At 34.3% G+C, this 15,102-nt stretch overlaps 1 protein-coding gene across 1 annotated transcript; it reads right to left on the bottom strand.

Annotated features, from left to right (window-relative positions):
• Window positions 1–7,139: 7,139 nt before the first annotated feature.
• On the bottom strand, window positions 7,140–14,654 carry LOC149262080 (U-box domain-containing protein 35-like). Its single transcript, XM_089383242.1, has 9 exons — window positions 14,349–14,654; window positions 12,513–12,634; window positions 12,290–12,411; window positions 10,268–10,467; window positions 9,573–10,006; window positions 9,286–9,387; window positions 8,736–9,164; window positions 7,742–8,497; window positions 7,140–7,576 (listed from the first exon to the last, which is right to left on the bottom strand). Exons 1-9 carry the CDS (start codon window positions 14,545–14,547, stop codon window positions 7,361–7,363), a joined length of 2,580 nt encoding a protein of 859 aa, XP_089239368.1. The 5' UTR covers window positions 14,548–14,654; the 3' UTR covers window positions 7,140–7,360.
• Between the last annotated feature and the right edge of the window lie 448 nt (window positions 14,655–15,102).

Below are 15,102 nucleotides of genomic sequence, written 5' to 3'. Positions count from 1 at the left end.
AGGCTATCACCACTTTATAAAAATATTATGCAAATTTAAAATTAGAAATCTAAATTTCTTACTCCATAAAAACACCTATAAATTCACCCCAATGTTATAATAATAGTTAAAATCAATCCCATCTCACATGACATGCCCAACTAAAATTACTATATAGAAAATTTAAATTTACAATTCCAACCAATTTTAATTAAAATTAAAATTAAATTAATAAAAAAAATACACTAAAAAAGTAACTACTACTTTAAATGACCGAAGTTTTTGGTTAACCCGCATGAATCTCGATCTGTGACGTCAGCTGTAGAATCATTCCCGGCGTGGCGCCACTCGTGGCCTCGGCAAAAGCAATGGCGGAGCTTTTGGATTTTTATAAGGCCACTTGCCGGGGTTGTCGTCGGATCTTCCGGGAATGTGCGTCATGGTCACGGCCACATGGGACCCGACGCCCTCCGACCGCGGCAAGTGACGCGAATTTTGATAATGTATTTGTGAGGGATGTAAAGGACCGTCCCACAGACAAAATCTCTCATGTCACACACAATATCTAGGTTTTACAATTTGATTAAAATGCCTATGTTTGATATATAATTAATTGAGATTTTAATATACATTAATGTATTTCATTATTAAAGTATTTGTATTAGAGCGCTGTTATTTATTATTTATTAATATAATAGTTGATTACGAAACAATAATGTATAATTAATTAAAATGTAAGTATCATCTTACAAGTTTTGTTTCTTTAATATGATTATAAATATATATGATATATGCAGTAGAAGTTTGAATTTTGAAGTTTTTGAAATATTTATAAAATGGGATTTTATTTTAAAAGATTAAATAAAATTAAGAAATGATTTTTAAAAATTAAGAGAAAAAGGATAATAATTAGGAATAAAATATTGTTAGTAAAGATAAATCCAATCCTAAAAATATTGTTAAGTATCTGTTATTATGGAGTGTTATTTTCCATAAATTTTAGTGTTGATTTTATATTTTTCTCTTAAATTAAGAAATATAGTGAAGGTTTAAAATGACGAGGTTGAGTATTAAGCTTGATTATGAGGATCTTAACATATTCATAATTTTATTTCTTTCATTTTACTATGTCAATATTTGTTTGTACCAATGTGAGTTCTTTTCCTATTTCAAAATAGGTCAACTAATCAAATATTATAGAGGAAATAAAAGACATGTTTTTTGTAAATTTGATATATGTCCAGAAAAATTAAAGAAAATAATAAGTGTGTTTAGCTTCATAAGCAATAAACACATAGAGCATATACTCAAACATGGTCGAAAATTAGGAAGTTGTAAAATGGTTGTGTTTTTGTTTATGAAGGCCAAACCAAGAGGTTTGTCAATCCAACCCTAAATCTAAAGTAGCCACCTAGTCCAATACATAATTGAAAAATGTGTTTCCACCATATATTTTTGAAATTAATAAGGCCTGCCCATTATTAATAGACACCCATTTTATTAATGTGTGTACATTCAACTAATGCTCACATAGTTTATATCATGCACACATATTTTTCTCCATCATTCACCATCTTTATGAATTGCCTTTAGCCCCCATATCTCTCTCCCCCTTTTCCCTAACCATCCCCCCTCTCCTTCTCTCTTTCCCTCTCTATCTTTCTCCCTTTCTTTGTCCATTTCTCTTTGTCTCTTTCTCTATCTCTTCCTATGCTTCCCTCTTATCTCTCTCTCTACCCCAAGCCCACCCCCCCTCTATCTCTCCCCCTCTCCCTATCCCTCTTTCCATCACTCTTTCCTTTTCCGTATTCCCCTCCCCTCTTCGTCTTTTCATTTCTACATCACTCTTTTTATCTTTATCCCTTTCTTGCTAGAGGAAACTCGACTTGATTAAAGATTCAATCAAAGTTTTTAGGTCCACATTGGTGGTTTTGGGCACATGGTTTTGGTGGCTGATGGTATTAGATCCCATCGGATACATATGATAAAGCCTTTAAAAATATTTGGGATTCTCCATTGTAATGTGCCTAAGTTGAGTTGAGGGCTCACTTGGCTAGACTAGTATGTTGGCCAGCTTGGATGCATTTAAGTTAAGGCATGGTTGTTATTAAGGCATGAGGAATAGTAGATCTATTATTTGCGATTTATTTTCCCGCAAGGGTTTCCAGGGTAATGTTATTGATGTTTATGTGTTGTTATTGGTTTATTTCTCTCTCATTTTTATTAACAACTAGCAACAGAGCCAAGGGATTGTGACCTATACAAGAAGGTTATGGTCGTAAATATTAACACATTATATGTTGTGGCTAAAGCTAACAAATAGAAGCATGATTGGGATTTGACTTGCATACATGAAGTTTGTCTGAGAGGAAATAGAGGTCCAATAGGTTGAGATGCAACCACATGAGTGAGATTTGGTGAGGAGAGTACCTTGTGTGAGTAGGTGTAAAAACATGAGAGAATGGCAACAAAAGTGTTAGGTAGCAATAACAACAAAAAATAATACTTTGGAGATGAAATTTGTAACTTACATGTATATGGGCATGTGGTTGTAAGACTTGGTTAGGCATGCATACTGCTTTTGATAAAAGCTTGGAGTAGACCTAGGTAATAGGGGAGGAGAACATGTGTAGGGCAAACTTAACTTGGAGAAAGAGTCAAAATTTTTAGGTCAATATTGGCAATTTTGGGAAAATGGTTTTAGTGGCCTATGGTATTAGAGCCCATAGATTACATGTGATGAAGCCTTTGAAAGGCTTGCGGATTCTCCATTGCAATGTTCCTAAGTTGATTGGAGGGCTAACTCATCTAGTCGAGGATGTTTATTTCTCTCTAGTTTTACTATCATTTATCTCTCTCTCTCTCTCTCTCTCTCTCTCTCTCTCATTTTATTCCTCTCTCTCTCTCTCTCTCTCTCCCCCCTTTTATTCTATCTATCTCCCCCCATGTCTCCATTCGATAGGGCCTCTCTCTCTAAGCCCCCCATCTAGCTACCCATTTTCCTATCCCTTTCTATCTCTCCCTCTTTTGTTATCCATATTTATATATATCTCTCTCTTTATCCATTTCCATACCCCACCCTCTCTCTCTCTCTCTCTCTCCCTCCCTCCTTTTATTCTATCTATCTCTCCCCCATGTCTCCATTTGATAGGGCCTCTCTCTCTCTCACTTTCACTAAGCCCCCCATATCTCTACCCCTTTTCCTATCCGTTTCTATTTCTCCCTCTTTATCTCTCTCTCTCTCTGTTTCCCTACTCCACCCTCTCTATTTTCCTTTCCCCGTCTCTCTCTCTCTCTAATCGTACATCTCTCTTTACCCCTTTCCATATCCCTTTATATCTCTCCCCTCTCCCTGTCCATATTTCTATCGCTCTCTTCCTTACCCTATTCCTCGCCTCTCTTTTTCTTTCCCCATCTCTCTCTCTCTCTCTCTATCTCATCCTCTCTCTCTCTCTATGACATACTCTCTATATAACCCCCTATTTTCCCCTCTATCTATGTTACTTTTACGTATCCCTCCTATGTAACTCTCCCTCCCCTTCACTAAGCCCCCCTCTCTCTGTCTCACTCTCACCCTAGCCCCCCAGTCCCTCTCTCTACCCCCACCATCCATTTCTCTCTCTCACTCTCCCTCTGTTTCTATCCTCTTTCTCTACCCCCATCCCTTTCTCTCTTTCACACTCCCAATGTTTCTATCCTCTCTCTCCCCTCCCTATCCTTTCTCTCACCCTTTCCCCATCCCTTTCTATATATCTCTCCCCATTTCCCTATTTCCTCATCTCTCTCTCTCTCTCTCTCTCTCTCTCTCTCTCTCTCTTCTTATGTCTCCGTACTATCTCTCTCTCACCCCAAGCTCCTCCCCTCCCCTCTCTACCTTTTACTATCTCCTCGCCCCCCCACTCTCTCTCCCTATGTCTCCCTCTTTCTCTCTCTACCCATTTCCATATTCACCATCTCTCTTCCCCATTCAACCATTTCTCTCTACCCCCTATATGTCTCCCTCGTATATCCCTCTCTTTCTCTCTTCCCCACTCCCCGTATATGTCTCCCTCCTCTCTTTCTCTCCCACAATTGTATGTATTTCTCTTACATCCCATATTTTATCTCCCCCCACCTCCCCGCTTCCCCCACTCTTTGTAACACATATTCTCTCTAACCCCCCTCTCTTTTTACCTTATCTCCCTACCTCTCCCTCCTCCCTCCACCTCTCTACTATTTCTCTCCCTCCCTTTCTCTCTCCCCCCCTTATATCCCTCTCTCTCTCCACATCCCTAAGCCCCTCCCCCCCCACCTCTCTATATATTTCTCTCCTTCCCCATAAATCACCCCCACTCCCTCTCTCTCCCTATCTTTCTCTCTCTCTCTCTCTCTCTCTCTCTCTCTTCCCTGACTCTCTCTCTCCCTCATATATCTACCTACTATATCCCTCTCTTTCTCTCTCTCTCTCACCCCCCCTACTCTTCCTCTTACATCCCCCTCTCTTTCTCTTCCCCCCTCTCTTCCCATTTCTCTCTCCCTATCTCTCCCTCCCCCCTCCCTCCTTTTTCCCCTCTCCCCCTCCCTTTCTCTCTCTTTCCCTATGTCTCTCCATATATCCCTCTCTCTATCTTCTTTTTTTCTCCATATCTCACCTTCTTTCCCCATTCTTTGCCCCCTCCCTCTGTCTCTCTCCCCCTCTTTTCCCTACCCTCCTCTCTTTCTCTCTTTCCCTCTCTCTCTCTCCCCCGTTTATCTCTATCTCTTCCTATCCTTCCCTCCTTTATGTCTCTCTCCCTCCCTTAAGCCCCCTTCATGGGGGATTCACTGGGGGAGAAATACCATACCACGTGCACTCATATTGGAGGATATATATTGAAGAAAAAATTACATAATATATTGAGCATATGATAGGGGATGAAGGGTTGTTATATTGATAGGTATAAAAAATGTTGCTCAAAGTTAATGAAAAAATATAAAGGGGTATAGAAAATGTTTATGAAAAAATGGATACCTACAACATCCGATGAAAGTAGGGGTTTTCTAAATTGGGAAGGGGCATTGGATTCGTATTGGAGTGGGGTTAAATAATATGATTTTTATAGGTTATTTTCAATATGTACTCAAATTAAGGGTATTTTTTAGTATGACACGAACACACATGATATGCCATAGGTTCATTCAATGAAGCCCCATGCCCCCTTTCTCTCTTCCCCTTTCTATCTATCACTCTCTCCCCCTATCCATTCCCCTATATATATATATAGAGAGCTTTAGCGCACATCTATTCAACCGAACTATTTTTTATGTTTCATATACGAGATGTTTGTATTATCGACTAACACGTTGTGCCAAAACAATTTGCGAAACTTCCTTCCGATACCTTGCATAAGCGCTGGCTCTTTGTATTTATATGAAAATGAGGGCGCCATTTTTATTTATAATAGTTCTTCTTCACCTGAAATTAACATTCTGCACCACTTCATATTTTTTTAAAAAGAGATTATAAAAACAGTGGCCAGCCGTGAGTAACTAGTAACTGTTATAAAACAGTCGCGAGTTTTTTTTTTTAAAGATTATAAAAACATCCGCGAGCCACAAATAACTAGTAACTGTTTTTTAGTCACGAGCCATGAGTAATTAGTTATGGTCTGAGATTTCACGTTAATGGTTAATTAGTATAATTATATTATTAATCCAGTGATGTTATGAGATTTTATGTTGGTTGTTAATTAGCACAATTACATTAGTAAACCAGTTATGTTATGAGATTTTATGTTAGTTGTTAATTAACATAATTACATTAATAAAATAGTTTATTTAAAAAAAGAGATTATAAAAACAATCATGAGTTATGAGGAACCAATTATCATGTTGGTTGTCAACTAGCACAATTACATTAATAAACCACTTAAAAGAGATTATAAAAATAGATTATAGAACCAATTATCATGTTGGTTGTCAACTAGCACAATTACGTTAATAAACCACTTAAAAGATATTATAAAAACAGTAACCAATTATTAAAAAAAAAAAAGAGATTATAAAAATAATCACAAGCCATGAGTAACCAGTTATGCTCTGAGATTCACGTTAGTTGTCAACTAGCACAATTACATTAGTAAACCAGTTATGCTTTGAGATTTCATGTTGGTTGTCAACTAGCATAATTACATTAATAAAGTGGTTTATGTACTCCAATCAACATTATTTTCCACTTTTCATATGCCAATCAGCACCATTAAATTTAAAAAGTGAAAAATTATGTGAATCAACATGTAACAGCCCCTTTATTAATGTGGTTGAGCTAATATTACTATTGCAATCAATAGTAGTTAGATATATGACAAAAAAAAAAACAATATCAAATGGAAGAGGAGTTAAGAAGTCCATAATTGACAATGAGTGCTTTCCAATATGGGGCGTGATAATGCCCATCCTTAGTTATTACCTTCATCTAATATGTGAGAAAATAACTTTGATATTAAGAAATATCACAACTTAACTCAATTTAACATCTGATAATGAAGATTATTTATAAATTAAAAGAGAAATTATATAATTGTTATCTATTCTTTTAAATACATAATAATAATACTAATTATTATGATTATTATTTAATTTTAAAGTTTTAATTAAATTAAATATGAAATTAATATTTAAATTTTAACATAAAATTTAAATTGATTGCAAAATATATAATAAATTAATATTATTTATATTATGAATCTTTATGTCCATAATTGAAAATTTCACAATATCAATTTAAACAACTATATTAAATATCGTACTAAAACAAGGAGTTATTTGATGTTTAATTCAACATGCTCATTTCTAATATTATGGTATGTTTAAACTAATGTGTATGAATTATGGTCAATAATAACAATAATAATTTATTTTGAAAATTATAATCAAGCCACACACAAAATTAGTGTATATATATAAGACATTTTTGTTTGTATAATAAATAACCATGTAACAAGTGACCTGCCTTTGTATAATCATAATAATCTGATTATTAAAATTTCTTGAAATATATATACTCTATCCCCTCATTAAATAAAAGTGTTCCTCTTCTTAGCCTCCCAGTAATAATAATGATTACGGGAAAGACCTTTGAGGAAAATTTTCATACACGATAAAAATCACACATTCTTAAATATTAAGCCCATTAAATAAAAAAGGAAAATTATCTTTACAAGGAGAAACACTTTTCGGAGATTGAGAAACACTTTCAGCTTTGGTTGAAGAAGCTTTACCCAAAATACGTGAAGTCAATCCAAAATTGAATATAAAGAAACCACATAATATATTTTTCAGGGAAATTGGTGATACGACAATTCGATTCCATATTAACAGCAGGAGCGTTATCCCAGGATATATGAAACAGGGCCATTTATTATTAGTATTGTTCAGTGTCATAATCTGCATTGTCGAATCCAGATTTAATTTTCCATTCTAGGATTGCAGACCTAAGTGCATGATTTGGAATGAGGAACTTATTGTCTAGGGCCTGGTTAGTCATTGGGGACGTATTGTTGTTTTCGAGCCAAGTGTTGATGCTGCTGTACTCGTATGTGAAACCATCAGCCGCGATATGGGGATCGTCCATGACCTCCTGCATACAAGGCCAACATGTCCACATTTAATATTAGAAATAATAGCCAGATGTTCATGAGTAATGTATATTTAGTTCTGTTAATGGAGGTGGGTTTTATTTCAACTTAGGTTATCATAGTCACTCATCCTTTCTTTAAATGAAGCCTGGATGAGAAAAACTAACCAGGTGTATAGGACAAAGGAAATGCTTTGGGGGCGTAGCATCCATTTCCTCTCTGATATGTCTGGTTTGAGCATCGGCAAAGGCTTTGAATCTCTCAAGTTCTGGTAGAACATCCTTTTCCAAGTCTGGCCCGTCCCTACGCTGAAAATCCGCACATTTCAATCCTAATATTGCCAATTCGCGGGCCTCACCAACAGGCCAATTTCCAGCACTTTTGTCCAAGATCTGCCTAAATGAGCCATCCTTAATGGCTGTTTCAACAACATCTGTTAGAGTCATAGGTGGTTTTGCTGTCAGCAATTGCAGAATGATAATTCCCAGAGCATACAAATCTGACATGGGGCCAAGACCACTAGTCCTTTGGCACTCAGGATCAATATAACAAAATGTGTCTGCAGGGGCGGTGTCATTGTACTGGGTTACCATGGTTGTGGTATTTTCAGGCACAAGCCTGGCAAGACCTGCATCACCAATTTTGCTGACAAAGTTGTAGTCAAGTAAGATATCTGCAAGCTTCAAAGCACGGTGAACAATCGGTTCTGGCTGTGCACTATGAAGAAAAAGCAATGCAGATGCCACTTCCCAAATGATTCTGAAGCGTGAAAACCATGGTAGAGGAGCACTGTTGTCTCTGCAGAGCAGACGGTCTTCTAGGCTACCATTTTCCATGTACTCATATACCAAATACCCATGCTCAGGGCACGCTCCAAGCAAAATTACCATGTGAGGATGACGAATTCGGCTCAATATCTCAATCTGAACAATTTCCAAACAAAGATTAAAAGGAAAGCACCCAGCCAAATATTTAAAACAAAATCAGCATAAACCCCAGTATTAAAATCTTCTTCCGATCCATCATTGAGTTTTAAATTTAAGAAATAGGTAATATTTCAAATTTGTTGTTGAAGAACTTAAGATTCCACAAGTAGCTACTCAACTTTCGAGTAGAGGGCAGGGGGAGATAAAAGGGAGAAAAAGACAGAAGATTTAGTACCTCCCGTTGAAATTGATGTATTCCTTGATTTGCTTCATTTTTAAGAACTTTGATGGCCACTTTTGTATGTTTGAGAGTGCCCATGTAGACAGCCCCATAACCTCCCACTCCTATCTTGAGTGAATCAGAGAAGAAATCTGTGGCAGATTGAATTTCTTCTCTTGAGTATCTTCTGTATCCTCGATAGGCATATGCAAAAGCAATCTGTGCTCTCCATTTCTCTTCTGATTCTTTTTTGGCTCTTAACTCTGCATCTCTTCTTTGTTGGGCCTCCCTTACAGCAAGTTGTCTTGCCGTCTCAGCTTGCCTCATGGCCGTTTGACTCCTTGCTTTCTCTTGTGCGGCGATTTTTCTTGCTATCACTTCTCTTACTTTTGCTTCCTCGACTTTCCTCACTTCATGTATCCTTTGGACAGATAGTTCATTGACCTGTCACCCACATTTAGCTCATAAACATTAGCCTTCCTGTGTACTGCCTAGTACCCACAACTACATATCTGATATTCAATTCGACTAGATTTTCTAAGGCTAGATAGGCGGATAAACTCACTGTTATTTTGGCGTTCTTTACTTCTTCCCTGGCTGCAGCATACATGCTTTGAGTATGCTTTAGCTCAAGTTTCAGCCTTTCTACCTCCTCCATCATAATATTCTGCTCATCAAATAACGGAATCAGATTATATCAGACCAAACCCATCATATAAGTCCTCATATTGCAAAAATTTTCAGCCAGAGACACAATTTTATGATAAAAATGAAATCAAATTTGTTATTCACTTATTACTCAGAGTGATCTAACACGAGAAAACCCAGAAAATACCAATTTGTACATTGTACCTGTTCCTGTGACAATTGTTCATTATTAGATGCTGATGCTGTTTTGATACTAGCAGTGCCCAATTTAAATTGATTTCTGCTGGCAGAAAAGGTATCAATTTCCATGAATGAGTGGTTTCCAAATGATAGAACTGGAGTACGTGGTAATCGTGTGTTGCCTGGATATTCTCTTTCCTCTATGCTCATTGTACTGGAGTTCTCACTAAGGAAATCCGATCTTGATGTTCCACTGTCATAAATTACACCAATGCCTGAAGTTTGACTTCTCATTGAAATTGAAGCAGATCGACTCTCGACATTTGAAATTGTGCTTGCTGGAATTGAGGCGCTGCTTCTTGTAACTTGAATAATATTCGAAAGAGATTGACTTCTCTGAAATGACAGGGGTTGAGGGTAAGCGTGAATGGATACATCAGATTGGGACTCTGTCCCGCCTGTAATTTCCAAAATGACAACAGACAACTCATCGCATTAATTGCCTGTACAAAGATAACTGGAAAGTGGTTCATTTGAAAGCTAGTCAGATTCATTTTGATTCATCAACAGAAGAAACAGTAGAAATTTAAGCCTACTAATCATGATCTATAAGGCAAGAAATTAGAGTGCAGCAGATCCTTTTGTTTTTTATAAGACAAAAAACGGAATCTATTAGCATAATTTTGGAGTGTAGAGAAAAATGGTTTCTGTAGATGGACCTGTTCTGGGAGAGCTCCAGCCAGTCATATCTGAAAAGCCACTGGGATGATTACTAGAATCCTCTGTATTGCTAAATTTGAACTCTGTAGATGAAGTTAAGTGGACCGAACTAAGCTTGCATTTTGGTGCAATGTGTACGCTACAAAAATTTGGGGCATTTTCCATAACAAATGCCGGTATATCATGGGGCTTGAATCTCCTGGAGAAAAGCAAGATTGAGGGACAACACAGATATGAGTTAACCAAAGTAACCAGATGCAATAGTTTGAGTAAATCCTTCAAATGTGGCAGACATTAAAGATCACAAATCAAATATCTTCGAAGTATGGACCACCATAAAAAAAAATGAAATCCTTCCCTAAACTCATTCTCTTCTCTTATTTTGTTTAATTACATTAGCACTTTACCTGAATAAAGAATCGCGTGATAAATCTTTATGTGAAAATTTGCTCATACACAGTACTGATATGATCACCATTGTGTCAGTAGTTGAAATAGATCGACAACAAATTAGACTAATTTCAATAATAATAGTAGTCTATTAATATAGATTTCAATAATCCTTTGATAAATAAAGTAAAGATAGAAGATCATTAACCTTAAACTAGTCCTACGTCTAAAGTAAAATTGATGTTAAAATCCAATATACTTTCCTGTGAGGGAAGAGCACATTGACGATTCTCAACATAAATGGTCAGAAATTGATATATTTCTTATAACTAAACTATAATTTTTTTTTAATAAAAATTAATTAAATTATATATTTATTTTAAATTATTTTTATTAAAAGGAAATGATTAAAAATATGTGACAAGATTTTTAATTATCGATATTCATCTCATTTTATTGTGTAAATTATTAATCTATAAATAAACTTTGTTATAATATCATGTGTTAATACTATGTCCTATCAATACCACATGGTTAAAAAATCATAACTCATTTAATATGACAATTATTCATATGATATTTCTTTTAATTAATCAATTCAATTAAAAAGGAAAAGAGGACATAACTATTTTGGAAATAAATTTGAACTATTTGATTTCTGAATTCTATTAAGAATATTCTACAATATTAGTTGTACATTAAATCCCTACCATCCACCTAAAATTCCGGAAGTCCTATTCCAAAATATATACACTTATTTGCATAACAAGTGAAAATTTCTTTACAAACAAGATATTTCAATTTAATTAATTAACCAAGATGCAATATCAGAAATTACAGATCTTTTCTATATGTACATTAAAAAGTCAAAGTGAAATTAATAACAAAATTTATTGTAAAAAAGGTAAGAATGAACATTTAATTAAACAAAGAAAAAGAATTGAAAATTTATAGGCTCAATGGAACTCACTGTGTAAAAAATTAAAAAGTAACATTAAAGATGTTTTGAATTGAATAAGAAAAGTTTAAATATTCTTAAAATAAATAGTAATTAATTTACATTAATTTAAAAAAAATATTATTATTATTATTATTATCTGATTTTAAGGTCACTTCCGTGCAGCGATTTGATTGCTAAGTCTACCAAGGCATGCATACTCTACCTCTTCTAGTTTTGAACCTATAACCTTTTAGGAGGAAACACATACTCTTAACCATTAAACCCACTTGATAATAATAATACTAATAGTATGTTACTCAATTAAATTGAAATTAATAATAAAATTTACTATAAACTTATAAGAAAAAAAAACTCAAATATAACTTGAATAGTATTATTTAAACTTATTTTATAAAAAACACTCAAATAAAATTAATTACATTTACCTTATAAATAATAATTAGAGAATAATATATATATGTTTTTCATTTAAAATAGACTACCAAATATATCAAACTAAAACACTTTTTATCAATTAAGCAAACATTTTAAATATTCTGAAAATAAATTATAATAATTTAACTTTTCAACTTCTAAATCAAATTGAGTAAATCATAAATCTGCTTGATTAAAAAGATCCCAACTAATATTCGCATGTATTTTAATCACTTTAATGTGTTAGAAATATTACCTTTTGACGGCGCTGCTGGAAGATGATCCTATAACAAGTTTAGTAATGCCATAAATTGAGATTTGCTCAATAATTGCGGAGGCCACATCGTCACTTGTTACGATTGCCAACCTACTTTTCACCTGCATTTGCAAAAATCAACTACCAGGTATTAATAATACAACGTAACCACCTATTATAGATTATTTATGATAAACCAGCACAGAAGTAATGCAAGAATGACCTTTCTAGCATTGCATAACCGTTTGTAGGCTGAGGACATTTCATTTCTTTGTAAAGCCATTTGTTGCATATAAGAAACAACCAAATCTTCCGGTGCATGTGAAATTGGTACACGAAGTCCCACTGCAAAAAAAGAGAGTCAAAGAGGTTAATGAAATGTATGCCAGGAATATGTTATTTTTTAGAGGAAGCCTTTCTTTTTTATTATTCAAGTGGTTAGAATGATAAATTAAAAAATTTAGAAGAAAATATCATTATGAATAATATTTTATTATAAAATAAAATTATTCTCAGTTCATATTTTCCAATGAAGGAACTTATTTATTTAACGAATTATCATGATAAGAATATCTATATTAAAAAAAATATCATATTTTAATAATATGATATTAATAAATTTTCAAACACTTAACATTATTGGGTTATTAATTCAAATGGCAGCAATTAATCCAACAAATTATGAACAACCCCTTAAATATTCTAAATAAGGTAAGTTAAAAAGATTTAAATATAATTAACATCTAAATATTCTAATAACTTAATTAAATTCTAAATTTCAAACTATCCGACAAGTTATGAACGACCCCTTAAATATTCTACATAGGGCAAAGTTACAAAGATTTAAATATAATTAAAATGTAAATATTCTAATAACTTAATTAAATTCTAAATTTCAAACTATTTCAGAATTTTGATGAATATGAAAGAGCTGAAACAATCAACCTTTTTCATATCCATCAGTGAGCTTCTCTCATGTCCCTTGGATTTCTCAAGAGATACAAACTACATGACGTGGCATATATGGAACAAAACTATATGACGTGGAATAAAAGGAATACATGCCGTGTTCTGTTACATGGCATGGCTCACGAAACTATATGACGTGGAATAAAAGGAATACATGCCGTGTTCTGTTACATGGCATGGATCACAGGCAAGAGAGACGTCAGTTTTCTGAGAAACGATGTCATCGCACCGTCAAATCTCTATTGGCTAAGTCGGAGTACTGGGCGATGCTAATTTAACTATCGAGAGATTGAAAGATCAAAGCAGATCATGGTATTTAATTATTTTCTAATAACAACAACGATGTCATACAACGTCGTTTAAGCGAAATAAATAAATCTTATTGTAAGTTAATAATAATAATAACAACAACTTTATTATTTTTATGGGTGGGAGGGTTTAATAATAATTTTTCTATCAAGATTCTAATTGCATATACCATATAATACAAGATTCTAATTGCATATATCATATAATACTTTGTGGTGACGCAACCATATGTAAATATGATATAATTGATGAAATATATGAAACAATCTTCTTCCCAAAGTCACACCCCATTTTAAAAAAAAAAGTTCGATAGAAATTTTATTAAGCTTATTGTAAGTCCGTAGTGAGAGATCCGAGTTTTATTTTAACGTATGACCATGTGTGAAAAGAGTATTTTGGGTTGGTTTGTTTAGCACAGAGAAATGGGTCAGACATTTGATTTGGTTTACGTGATATGGGATTGATTTCGACTTAAATTCATATTACACGCATTAAACTGAAAAATTGAAACCTCGAACTATATACTTTGCACTTCAGGGACATAACCAATATCATATAGACACAATAAATTGAAAAATTAAAAACTGCAACCATATACTTTGCACTTCAGGGACATAACCAATATCATATAGACACAATAAATTGAAAAATTTAAAACTGGAACCATATACTTTGCACTTGCCATAACCAATCAAGCTGCAAAACCATACCAAACGATAAAGCATTAAAGCATACCAACCAAACATGTAAAGTAGAGTAAAGCATAAGTGTGGATTCATACTTGGGGTCAGAATGGTGAGAGGGCGCTGCTTGACATGCAAGAGAATCAGAGTTCCGCCTTCAGACATTAATTTTTCCAGCGCCCACTCGACAGCAAACGTGCTATTATCTCCCAGCTTCTTAACTGCCACCGCTATTACCATGGGAGTTGCCACCGTTTCATTCTCATGCGCCACTTCTTCCATCTCAAAGCTGTCCATTTAAACAGATATTAAAATAAGCAGAGCCTGCACCACAAGAAGAAAAGGAGACCAACCTAGCAAGGAACTAGCACTGCCAAACGGACCAAAGATACCCAATTCAAATGCATATATAGAGCGCCACCCCATGTTCCCCCGACTGAATGAGGCCTCTTTTTCGATATTAAAAGTCAACCCACCTGAATAATGCCTCTTTTGTCGATACAAAAAGTCAACCCTGTTGCATTGTCCTAGGTGGTGCGTGTGGCTCCCGGTTTTTAGTTTAGTCCCAAAATACATATTCATTATGTATCCATCATTAATTATCTCATATATATAATAGGGAAGTTTGCTTTAAATTTTAACTTATAGTAGTATTTAAATTATAATAGGTTAAGAGTTCGTTCTTTTTAAACGAATAGTTAATTCAAAATTTTTAAACATAGGGTAAAATAACAACAAACATAGTAAAATAACCAAGTGATGATGTTTTCACTACTAGTTTAATAACTGAATTATAAAAGTATTTTCTACAATTTAAAATTATATATGTGTGAGGCTATCACCACTTTATAA

Source organism: Pinus tabuliformis, chromosome 6 (genome assembly GCF_031772625.1).
Source record: "Pinus tabuliformis cultivar Carrire ecotype Pingquan chromosome 6, CPIR1, whole genome shotgun sequence".
Classification (NCBI taxonomy): domain Eukaryota; kingdom Viridiplantae; phylum Streptophyta; class Pinopsida; order Pinales; family Pinaceae; genus Pinus; species Pinus tabuliformis.
This window is presented reverse-complemented; position numbering and strand designations above follow the sequence as displayed.

Coding starts and splice junctions, on each gene's coding strand:
- LOC149262080 (XM_089383242.1), bottom strand. CDS start 14,547: ATGGACAGCTTTGAGATGGAAGAAGTGGCGCATGAGAATGAAACGGTG. Junction 12,412..12,512: donor GGTTATGCAATGCTAGAAAG/GTCATTCTTGCA, acceptor TTGCAAATGCAG/GTGAAAAGTAGGTTGGCAAT. Junction 10,468..12,289: donor TCCAGCAGCGCCGTCAAAAG/GTAATATTTCTA, acceptor GCTTTTCTCCAG/GAGATTCAAGCCCCATGATA.